The 12427-nt window shown below is 38.1% G+C and overlaps 1 protein-coding gene across 1 annotated transcript in view; it reads right to left on the bottom strand.

Annotated features, from left to right (window-relative positions):
• Window positions 1–2875, bottom strand: part of LOC149804362 (uncharacterized) — a 32268-nt gene extending 29393 nt beyond the window's left edge. The window contains exon 1 of the mRNA XM_089939411.1: window positions 2316–2875. Within this exon, the coding sequence (XP_089795537.1) occupies window positions 2316–2516 (201 nt within the window). The 5' untranslated portion in view covers window positions 2517–2875. The remainder of the gene's footprint in view (window positions 1–2315) is intronic.
• Between the last annotated feature and the right edge of the window lie 9552 nt (window positions 2876–12427).

Genomic DNA, 12427 nt, shown 5'->3' with positions numbered 1-12427 from the left:
AATGGCACAAATGTTTTCTAAATTTATCTCTTAACTGAAACCAACATGAAGCTAATACAAAAAAAAAAAAAAATGGGGAGATAATACTGCTCTATAAATTTCCCTCACTATATTTGTGTCCAACTTTGATACAACCGACTGTAATGAAAACAAGGCCTACACCGAACTGGTAAATCGAACTTGGGCGAATGAGCACGGGACGAAAATGCATCGGGGTGAAATAACCCGTTAGTCCTGGTACCATTAATATTTTTCGAGTGGTTGTCTGCAGAGAAGAGCATTTTAAAAATTGCTTATCATAGAAAAAGTGAATTATGAAAAGGAATGTCATAGTCAGGAAAATCACATTTTCAACCGTACTGATCAATGTTCAAGACTTACAACCCTAACCCGAAACGGAAGACTAACCCTCGTGAATATCGGGTTACAGTGAGCATTGTTGATTTGACCTGAAAAATAATTACCGTGTCCGTTTATCTCCTGTTTATGATGTTTTTTTGGGAGGTGTGTGTGTGTGTTTGTTTTTTTTCCCTTCATTTTAAGCTGGTGACACATTAGCTGTGAAGTGTCGTTCTGTGGACGACCAAATATTTGACTTGAACTTCTTATCCGTCACTTAAAGTGATCAGATGACATTGTGTAAATGATTATATACGAAAACATGTACGTGAGAGAATGAAGTTGACAACCGATACTGCTAGAAATATATATTTATAATTACTTGACTCTGTGAGTTGATTAAAATGTAACATAAAATATGTACATTTTATACAATAAATTATTTTAGACCAATAAAATTAATCATTTAATTTAAGATTATTTAAGATTATCTTTAAACATTTTGAAACTAAATTTGTCTAGGAAATAAATATGGAAGAGTGTTAAACCTTTATATTATCATATTAACATTCCTCGACTTCATTTTTATTTACTTTTCGTTACACCTGGAGACCGGTTCGGTGGCCTAGTGGTTAGAGCGTCCGCCTCGGAAGCGGGAGGTCGTGGGTTCTAACCCCGGCCGAGTCATACCAAAGACTTACAAAAATGGTACTAACAGCTACCTCGCTTGGCGCTCAGCGTTAAGAGGTTAGTGTTAGGACTGGTCGGCCAGGTGTCAGGATAATGTGACTGGGTGGGACATCATGTTACGTGTCTGCGGCATGATGCCCCAGTACTAGACATCACAATAAACTGCTACACTGCAGACATCATAGCGATATGACTGAACTTTTTTTCAAAGCTACGTTAAAAATCCTAATCACACACACACACACACACACACACACACACAGAGCTGGATATGTTTCCACTTGATCGTCGTCATCAAGGTGTATTTGAAGCTATGTTAGTAAGTTTAAAGAACGAATCGACTGTCATTCAGTCCACACGTGTGTGTGTGTGTATGTGTGTGTAAACAGTTACCATTATTAATTTATAACCAACTCTATCGGCGAAAGGGCGTAGACAATGCGTACTTCATCTAAATTTGTCTCCATCACCGTACATAAAACCGAGACAAATCCTTGTTCAGAAAGCGTGTGTATGTCTGTGTGCGTGTGTACCAATACACAATGAGACAATGAGATAGAGCAAAGATTGGCAAATCAACAGACACACTGATGAATGGATAGAGAACCCACGGTCCTAATTCAGTTCCCATAGTAAACCTATGCCAACACCATGATATTAAAAATTCAATAACTTAAAAAAATTGAGTGCTCATGATCAAACCTATATTTAAAAGTATAGATGAAACCTGGATGTCAGCTTCTGTGTAGAGGAAAGTAGGCCTATATGAGCCTCAGTATTTTCTGGAACTGCACGTGTTTGAAACACGTGCTTTCAATTCCGCACCAAAGAGTCAGGTGCTAATTTTAGTAATGAGTGTTAAAAACTCAAGACTGTTAAAGGACTGAAATTCCATGAATAAAACAATTTATCTATGTTTTTTTTTTCTTTCTCACTTACAACTAGGATAAGCTCTCAAAAGATTCTTATACATATATACTCTATTTTATGTTACCCATTTCCAGGCTGGTTCCCATGTTTTTTCTCCATATCATTCGTAGCGTGTGTCGTAGACACTCCTATGCGTCAATAATTTAAGGTGGTGGGGGGGGGGCGCAGATTTTTGGTACGTTTAGTCTTCATTTATAATAACTAATATGATAGACTCGATTTATTCTATAAATCAGAGCAAGAGTGTATTTTTCCAACCTATTTGGGGGCCGGAAATGTTTATAAAGACTACAGGCTCTCCACAATCATTCTCCTCCACAAAAAAAGTGAAATGACCGATTCCTCTTATAGCTTACCCTTTTACTATAGAATGCAGTTCTTCTGTTCGGCTGAACTAAGACGATCGGGGTTGTTTCACGTTCATCAATGGTGGCGGTATTGATCTCTGAAGGACCGTTATCCCGGTTCCGATACACAGCACACCCATGGGTTTCTGCCAGATACCCGGGGTGACTTGTCACGATCATACCGTCCTCTGTGTACTCCTCCTTCATCATTTTCAAGAACTAGATACTGGCTGTCATTGTTCATAGTGAAAATTACTTACAACATGCACGTCTGTGTATCATAATATCTCGTAGGGTTCACACAACGCAGTCTTCACCTTCGCAAAGCACTTAAACCCACGTCTGCTAGTCAGTTTGATCATTAACTGTTTACCTGGTGACAATTCGCTTCAAGAAAAACAGTAATGTTCGAATAAGTTCAGAGTTTAGATTCCGTGGTCGTGTAAATATGCATTCACATATCAATGCAGGAAGTATTCTCTCTCTAAACAAATCGAAAAGCAGGGCGGCACGTTGATTAAAACTGGTGATTCATGGGGAACCGTGTATATACATTGAACAAGAGGTTAATGTACATAAACTTAGGCAGGTGTGACGTGTTCTTGTTTGAAGTACTTTAGTAGTAAGTGTATTGAAACTACTAGACCACTCAACCGGATGAAACCGGAATGTATATATCGCCATCTCATATCCTACAGGGAAAAATGTATGGACTATTTTGGTTTTGTTTTTCTTCTCTTAAATTCACCTTCCCCATGCTCCTAGATTGTACTATACATGTGTGGGGTCTACACATTGGTATGCTAAACTAGAGTACTGAACCAATAATATATTTTGCAATTTCGAATGTCGTATCCCATACGAGAACATGCCTGGGCTACTATTTAAAAAAAAATAATCTATGTCTACAGATCATACCACAGATTAATTCTTTAGGACATATGCAGAACCATTCAACCAGAATAAAACTTTTTTTTCCATATCCAAATATCTCCTCATGGCTCATATTCTTCCAGAAAATTCACTGCCAGATGGGTGTGTTAACCCCAGGGCTATCTAAATCGTAGTGCATACACATTGTGCATTAATACACATTGACTGGATCATACCTAATAACTATAATGACGGATTGAAGAAAATAAAAACAAGGGAAAATAAACGCTCGTAGAGAAAAGATAGCAGCAAATGCAGTCTCAGTTGAGTGTGATGTTGATATAAAAGCGTACTGTTTTCTCCGTGTAGCATTTAACCACCAAATCTACGTATTATCCTAACCAGGGGAGGTAAGCCACTGTGAGGTTCGATCGTCACCCCATACTGAAACACTTACGGACCACTGACTGTTTAAAACAAAACTATCTCTACCCATCTAGATCGTAGTGTACACTGGTGTAGCACACATTGATATGCACAGAATATGAAAACTAAACGCGAAACGGAAGTTTCTCATTATCATTTGAATTTGTTTAACAAGTGTTTTATAATTTTATATTTCATTTTTCAGTTTACAAAATATACGTAATCAAAAAAAGCTACAAATATGCTGTATTAAATCCATCAGTTTTCAGAAAGGTTAAGTTTTGATTTAAAAATTACAGCAACAGTATTGGTATTGAAAGACTAAAGGTATTGTTTACAAGTGTGGTCAGAGATAGTTGCGTTTGAAACAAAAACATATCAGAGTATTAAAATCACGATTTGTTGATTTTAAACGTCATATATAGATGCCATTCAACGCTTCTTCACATTGTATATTATATTAGGATATAAGTAACATAAATCCTGATAGAAAGACGGTTTAAACAGTGTTGTGTGAGAAAGGAATACATTACTCATTTGATCTGAGCAAATAGATTTGTACGCCATTTTAAGATGTTCGGCTAGGAAAGAAACAATATTTCAGCACTTCTAAACTATAAATTAATGCACCACCTTTCAGTAAATCCGGTCTCTAGTGCTGCTTTCTTTGTACATAGCTCGAACAAATAGCTGGCAGCAATATTTAAACCCTTTTTAAGTTTATCATCGAACGAGACATCATTACCTCCTGATGGAGTAAAACTGCTACATGTTCTTGAACCGTGTACTAAATTTCCGAGAGAGAGAGAGAGAGAGAGAGAGAGTTAGAGTTGATATTAGCATTACTGTCGCTGTAGTTACAGCAGCAATTGTTACACCATTTTCTTTCAGTAGTTGTATTAGTCCTTTACCAAACGGTATTTTACCTCTAGGTTTTGAATTTTTTTTTAAAAATGTTTACTCTAAAATTCTCTACATCTGCGAAATTATATCCAACTAATTGAATGTTTATGCCTTTGAAAGTTTATAACCGTTCTTGCGACAAAAGTTTTTGTATCACTTGGGCTAGTTTTCTTGTCGACGTCTTTTTTCTGATTCTTCAGTCTGTTCAGCATACATTTCAATATCAAATTATAAGGATCAAATTTTATTATTGGCAACTTCTACATAAATTACATAATACCTTACTTCTCTTTTATCTTGCGCAATGAATACACCTTCGACTACAATTGGAAGTTCTCCGCTTTAAATTCCTCCCCTATAATCATCAATTCGAATCCCAGTCTCCTACTCTATTCATCAAGCGTTTCATGACATGTAAAAAAATAAAATATTTTTGCACCTCCATACCCTCAGGAATCTCTTGTCTGATTTTAACTGCTGGTTCGAAAATTATTTCGGTTTTGTTGTCCTTTGCACCGAAGTTTCTTGTGTTACCAGTCTATGCTCTTAAAATAAGTAACAGAAAAGAGTGAAGACAACAAGCTTTGTAAAATTTAACAAATAATTTATTTCCCTAGACTACAAAGTAAAACAATAAGAAAAAAAGACCCCACGGTTTTGCAAATTAAATCCAAATTGCAATCCAAGAATTAAAAAACACAAGTCCTATCAATGAAAAGTTCTAAGTGAATCACAGTTCAAATCCCGAATAAAATCCAAGATGGAAGGCGATGACTTATGCAATAGTCATCCTTGTAATGTGGAGGACTGGGAATTTGAATTCTAAGATTAATCTTGGAAATCAGTAACCTGTAGTCTGTCCAGCAGTCAGCACCACACATGGCCTTGGTCACACGAAGATCCTGCCTGTCATTCCTACGGACTAAAATGTAGTCGATCAGATGACATTGCTTAGACTGTGGGTGCATCCAAGTTGTTTTGTTATATTTAGGCAGACGGGAGACGGTGTTTGTGATCGGAAGATCACATGTTGCGCACATCCTCAAAAGCAGATTTCCATTGATGTTGCGGCTGTCAATGCCATGTCTACTAATAACTCCATCCCATCAATTGTGGTCCGCCCCAACCCTGGCGTTAAAATCACCAAGAATGATCAGCTTGTCTGACTTTTGGTACTGAAGCAATCAGAGCTTCCAGATCCTGGTAGAACTTGTTTTTGGCTTCCTCCAAGTCGGTCATGGTTGGTACATAAGTACTAATGAGTGTGGCTTGTTTTTCTCCGTGAAAAGGTAGCTTCAGCATTATAAGCCGGTCATTAATTCCCTTTGGTAAGATGGAGAGCCTATTCACCAAACTCGACAGGACAGCGAAACCAACTCCAGACTCACGATGTTCATCGGTGCCACGTCCACTCCAGAAAAAGGTGTAGCCAGCTCCAACTTCAGTCAATTTGACCTCGTCGGCCAAGCGAGTTTCACTCAAGATTGCAATCAGGGCAGTTCTGCTCTCCGGTATGTCAGCCTCTGCACAATTCATTAGAGTGCGTATGTTCCACGAACCAAGAGAGAGTGGAACCTATAGGATTTTCTTTGTGTTTCAACCGCAAGAATAGGATTCCCTCCAGCCGCGGTAAGCTGGTCGGGGTAGTTGAAGCAGGCTTTGTTTTTAACGCACCTAGGTCAATGGAAGACGACCCTATAGCCTGAGCCGCCTGCGTGCAGGTTCGCAACTACGGCTGCAAGTGCATCTACACCTCCACGTCGCAGCTCGGCCATCGCCACAGGATGTGGGCACGGGTGATGACATAAATAACTTTCGCGTGAGTTGGATTAAAGCGAGGGGGGGTTGCTCTGCGCCAGCCTCACTCTCTCATCCAGGCCCAACTTTGTTCAGTTGCAAGACGTATTCAAGACGGCTGGAATGGAAACCGGATGCAGTGGCTGACCAATGTGTCTTCGTGTCTTGTCGTGTTCTTAGTGCTCCACTTCGCTTTGCTGGATCAGCCTTCCTGCCCGTTGACCAGCTGGTGGTGTCTCCGCACAGTCCACCCGGTCCAGTCTTCAAATGCATTGGCTGACAATCCCAAACTCACCGCGGGTTTGAGACCTGTCGGTTACCCTCAACGTGGTTTAGCCAGCCAGTCGAAGCCGTTGCCCGTGGTGTGACCGCTGCGCATGCTACAGCTTCTTGAAGCCGCAGGCGAGAGCTGAGCGCCAAGTGGGGACCAAAGGTGAAATAGCTATTCCCAAGGGAGTAAGACTGTTCCCTCCACCAGAGGTACTACCCCTCCATGAACACCCCTTACACCAAAATATTACATTACAATACCATGTAATGGAATACAACATATTTTAAATCTAACAGACGAACAAGCAATTTAAATATACATAACACTTGGAAGATTGAAACGCATCACCTTCATATGCTGGATAACCAGATGTTTGTTTTTCTAGAACTGCGGTTTTTTTAAACCTTTACTCAATTCATGTAAAGAACAAGACTGTCCACATTGTTTTTGCTTTTCTTTTATTGCTGAAACTCTTTTTTTTTTAACCTTTTGAGTGATACCTATTTTTCTAGTCCAAACATTGCTTTGGATAATATATATATATATATATATATATATATATATATACCAAAAACATTTATACTATGAAAAACAGTTTCAGCACATTCCTTTAGTTATATAGATTTCATTGTGTGTGTGTGTGTGTGTGTGTGTGTGTGATTGCTTTCGTACCTTTAACTTCACTTGTTGCAACGGCTTTCTATCGCTCTTTACCATGCAATAAAGTCTCGAAAGGAAGATGGATTAGACAATACAGTCGGCAGTCTCAGTGATAAAATTAGCTATCTGCAATGATTCAGTTGTTCTTTCTTCTCTTCTGCTCTCTATCATATTCCGTGATTTCATCTTAAATATTTTGGAAATATGTTTTCCTTTGTAATTCTTTATCGTGTTTTTGAGTAATGGAAAGAGTTTCTTAGTTGCTTACTATCAGACAAAATCAAATCATGAAACGAAATAATCAGTACGATGGTCATCTTCATTAGCTCATCCCGATAAGTTTCATCAACTGTAATAAAAGTCAGTAGAAGGCACATAAAGTAATTTCAAAGTAGTATTTTATTTAGCGGTGTCTCTTAATGCAAATAAAAGCTCTGCTTCTTGACAGGTGAATTATTAGGAAAAAATATTTCATTGTGGTATATTTGGTGCATATATTGTGGTATTCGTTCTCTGTTTTCCTTATAAATTCGTTTTGTGTTCACCAATGCTTCGGGGTGTATATTTGCTTTTCTTTAAAGTCGGTTACATCTTTGCTTTTCTAGATTTTGAACGTGTCTTGAAATCTAGCCTTTTTGTTTTCCCGATTCTACTTAAACTTACTTTTTACTAATTGCCCTTTGTTCCAATTTAGATATTAACTTCCTAAATTCCTTCCAAATTAAACGGAATATAGTGGACACAAAATAAATCAAAATGAAATTTGGGACAGAGAAGAACATAAAAATATTAATTCACCAATACCAAAAGATGCACGTGGAGTTGAACTTCATTGCACAAGTGGAAAAAGTCCTCAAAACAGTCAATCCTGAACGTGTGAACAAATACAAACCTACATCACAAGCCTCAGAAATAGCACGGCATAAAAGACAATGAAACACACTCACAGACCTCAGACAAAATGTATTATTTGGTATATGGTGGTGTTGCTGTTCGTTAGTGTCTTGCTTCTTTCGTCAAAAATGAAAGTTATATATTTTTCTAAATCTGATGGGGTAGTATAGCTTGTAGAAAGTTCTAATCATGCACAACTAAAAAACAAATGCAAAGCTGTGCGTATGGCACAAGCGCAGAGCATAGCACGATCTGTACAATGTAAAACATGACAATACTTTGCCCAATCCAATACCAGAAATGCTTTAACTTTTCAAGTAATACATAGAATATCGTATACTAATAATAACGTGAACGCGCAGCACATACATTGATTATTTTAGATGTGTAAGCAATGTAATAAATTTGGAGTATGCACACTTGGTTATAGCGCCTCGTTTTAAGGAATTCTTAGATTTTTGTGATTACTTGTCTGATTATTGGAATTCGGTGCAATTGAAATATTCCTTAACCCGAAATAATTAGCCAATTACTAGAAGCAAACGTCACGGAGTGAGGTGTTAGTGTGTTTCCATGATGACATGGTTCCATAGTAGTGAATTCAGGTCAAAACCGATCGAGTTTCCTTGTCGTACCATACATAGTCCCTATTAACATCTAGTGGTGTACATTGGTGGTGTGACCGCAGTCGCAGTATTTATGGTAGGAAACCGGTAAATTACACAAATGAATAATACGAAGGCACTCGGCAGATACCGTATATGTCGCCATGGTGGCAAATGTAATGCAGTTGTACTAACGAAATGTGCCTAAAAACCATGGATTGACTGGCCTAAGGTGGCTGTAAAGTGTCGAATTTTGAATTGTATTAAACCTTATAGTTGAATGCATTGAGCATTAAACTTTTATCACATTTAATCCAGAAAAGTCTAAAGGGTCACTTCGACCTTTCGTCTTTCCCCCCCCCCCCCCCCCCGCCGTGTCAGTGTTAACACTTGAAAGGCTAGCATTTATGACCCAGTGAGATTGACCAGGGCATTGCAACGCTGTCCTGAGAAAGTAAACATTTGAGTTACCAACCATAACCGCTTGATAGGAACTAATGTCAAAATATCATTTTCAAGGGGAAATTGTGTGTGTGTATGTTGTGATTTGGAATTTTAACGTAGCTTTAAGAATTTTTAAGTCATATCGCTACGATATCTGCAATGTGGCAGTTTATAGTGATGTCCAGCACTGGGGCATCATGCAACAGACATGTTGCATGATGTCCCACCCAGTCACATTATTCTGACACCAAGACAACCAGTCCTAACACTAACCACTTGATGCTGAGCGCCAAGCGAGGCAGCTGTTAGTACCATTTTTGTATTTCTTTGGCTTGACTCGATCGGAGATCGAACCCATGATATCCCGCATCCGAGGCGGACGCTCTAACCACTAGGCCACCAGAGCGGTGAAGGGAAATTGAGATGCACCGTAGTTCAGAGATTCTAAGCTGTCTACATCTGACAGAAGAAATGATTATCTTGGGATAATTTAGGAACCGCTGCTTATGATTAGGAAGAGTAAATCAAGGCGTACACTTTGAATAGTGCTTTCCTCGTTAAACAAGAAAGGGGGACCTGGTGGCTGTCTTCTAAGAGAAGAGAGGTTTAGTGCTAGGTCGCTTAATTTCTGAAATTGAACAGCATTAAGGTACACAATTTTAATTTTTCATTAATTTTATAAAAAGATTATTGTTTGTTTTGTGCAAATGTGTTTGGTATGACTAGGATGCATATTATATATCGTTAATCAATTTCATGGAAATCTGTTGATGCTAGAGTTGTTATGCAATTTATCTCTTTAATGTTACAGTTACTAGTTCATTGATAGTATTGACGATTGCATGCTATCCACGTTTTCATATGTGTAGGATTTCATAGGGTTATATGAAATACTTTTCTTTGTCGGTTAGAACGATACTGATTATTGTGAGTTAACGATAATCGCATATTTATATCTGATTTTGTAATGTTTAAATAATCTTGTAAGTTAGGGATTGCTGTGAGCTAGAATTTTGTGAATTGTATGCGATATTAATCGAGCATCTGGTAGCAAAAATAAAGAGATACTGTAATGTTAGATATGCCGCTAATGTGTTAATTTATGACCGATCGTTGTGAAGCGAGGGTGGTGTTGTATCGGATTAGTTCAGAATTTATGCAGTGTTCGGATAGTATGTATGCTTCTGAATAACGTAAGGGAGTGAATTTATGTATGTGTAGAAAGTGGTTCATATAGAGATTTAGGGGTATTATTGTCCTTTCATGAACAGCTTTCTAGTGAGAGACGGGACAGTCCGAAGACGGAAGTCCGAAAAAATGAGTGACGAGTTCAGAATAAAGGACTAGGAAGTCCAGGAAGGGGATGAAGCATAGAGAATAGGAATGCTCAAGGAAATAGGAAGACGTTGATACACGGTCAAGGGAGAAAGGTGACGCAATCAGTCGTGGACATTGCGATCTTTTTACCACTCCTAATTATGATGAAATAAATCCAAATTAGACACTACTATTGAATTCAGTTGACATAACTTAAGATGAATTGGAATTGCCACTATTAATTTGTTTGATTAAATGTGTTATTTTTCTTGTCTAAGCGGGCTCGTATTGCATTATGTTTTCCCAATAGTCTTGCTCGGTTCTCTATTGATATTCTATGTATCCACTCCAACCGGGCTATAAAATCGAGGGAGGTCATTCCCTAGATTACGCCAGACAAATCCAATTAACCACTCCTCTTACTAAGAGGGCGACGTTACAGTGGTGTAGTTAAAATAGTTAGGGGATATTTGTATAGTTTCTACAACGTGAACTGCTGGCGGTACGGAAACCTAACGAAGAGAAACCATGCAAATATGCGGTTGATACTGGCAAGTTGTGAGATCTGTGGTCTTGCACTGATTAGAGCAAAATGTATGTATATAATGGTCACGTTGGGCTTCCTAATTTACAACTGAAGCTGCATAGAAGTCTTTGCAAAGGTGTGTAAACTTGTGACTTCTAGCGGGAATCGCGCCAGGGTTTGACACCGCTTGGTAAAGTAAAGACCCCTGACTTGTAACAAGAAGATCTCCACTAACTCGAAAAATGCTGTCAATACAATACACCATGCAATGTTAAGCTCTGCTCTTACTGTTGCCTACATCATGCGTTTGAACAAATATGTTGATGTTTACAGTTGGTCCACCATCAGAAATGGTTATTGACGAAGCTGCGAAACAATCGACTATCTAACAGGACAAGGACTGTTACCTGAACAGCAATAACATACATTTTACTTCGTATTCAATCACAGCTAAGGAAAATGAAAACCATTTTTTAGCGGAAATTTAAATAGAAAGCGATACTGGAGAAATTAACGTAAAAGGATAAAAACGAACACAGCAATTGTAAGTATAGTATGTTTACCTATGCAAACCTAAAGTCATATTACATGCGCTCCTTGAAGAAAAAAAATAATACCAGTCAGTTTGAGGACAGACATGATAAACTATCTATAAATCATTCGTTGCAGAGAATGGATTCTATTAATTAGTTATGTCTCATGCAAAGCATTCCTTAAGCACTTAAATAGTACCTCGTGTGGTAATGTGCCTTTAAATTAATAATAATAATAATAATAATAATAATAATAATGATGATGATGACTTTGTATAGCGCCTAATCTTTTGAAGCTCTAAGCGCTTTACAACTTAAGAAACACCAATAATATTATCACAAAAACAAACAACATGAAATTAGAAAAACATTATAAAAAAATAAAAACATGCTGAAAATATTTCAGGTAGGAAACATTATTAGGTCTTTCAGTTTGTTCTTGCAGTCGAAATAAGTGAGTTTTGAGAGCCCTCTTGAATGTGATCACTGTGTCTTTGTGTATAAGTTCAGTGGGCAATTCATTCCACGTTGCTGGGCCCTGGTATACAAAAGAACGTTGTCTATATGACTTTGTTTTCATAATTGGAATAATGAGTATACGATTGTCAGAAGAGGAGCGTAAGTATCTTGCTGGTGTGTACACATGAGTCAGGTCAGATAGGTATGTTGGACTAGAGTCCGACAGTGAAATGTAGCACAGAGAACAAATTTTGTGTTTGATTCTGGATCGAATGGATAGCCAGTGTAGGGTGCAAAGCAGCGGGGAGGTTTGCTCTGATCGTGGTACTCTAAGCATGATCCCAGCAGCTGTGTTTTGAACATTTTGAAGTTTCTGGAGTAGATATTGAGATGAACCAGACAGAATTGAGTTA

This window comes from Sinohyriopsis cumingii, chromosome 2 (assembly GCF_028554795.1).
Source record: "Sinohyriopsis cumingii isolate HCF-2022 chromosome 2, ASM2855479v2, whole genome shotgun sequence".
NCBI classification, from domain to species: Eukaryota; Metazoa; Mollusca; class Bivalvia; order Unionida; family Unionidae; genus Sinohyriopsis; species Sinohyriopsis cumingii.
The sequence above is the reverse complement of the archived record's forward strand: the minus strand, read 5'-3'. Positions and strand labels throughout refer to the sequence as shown.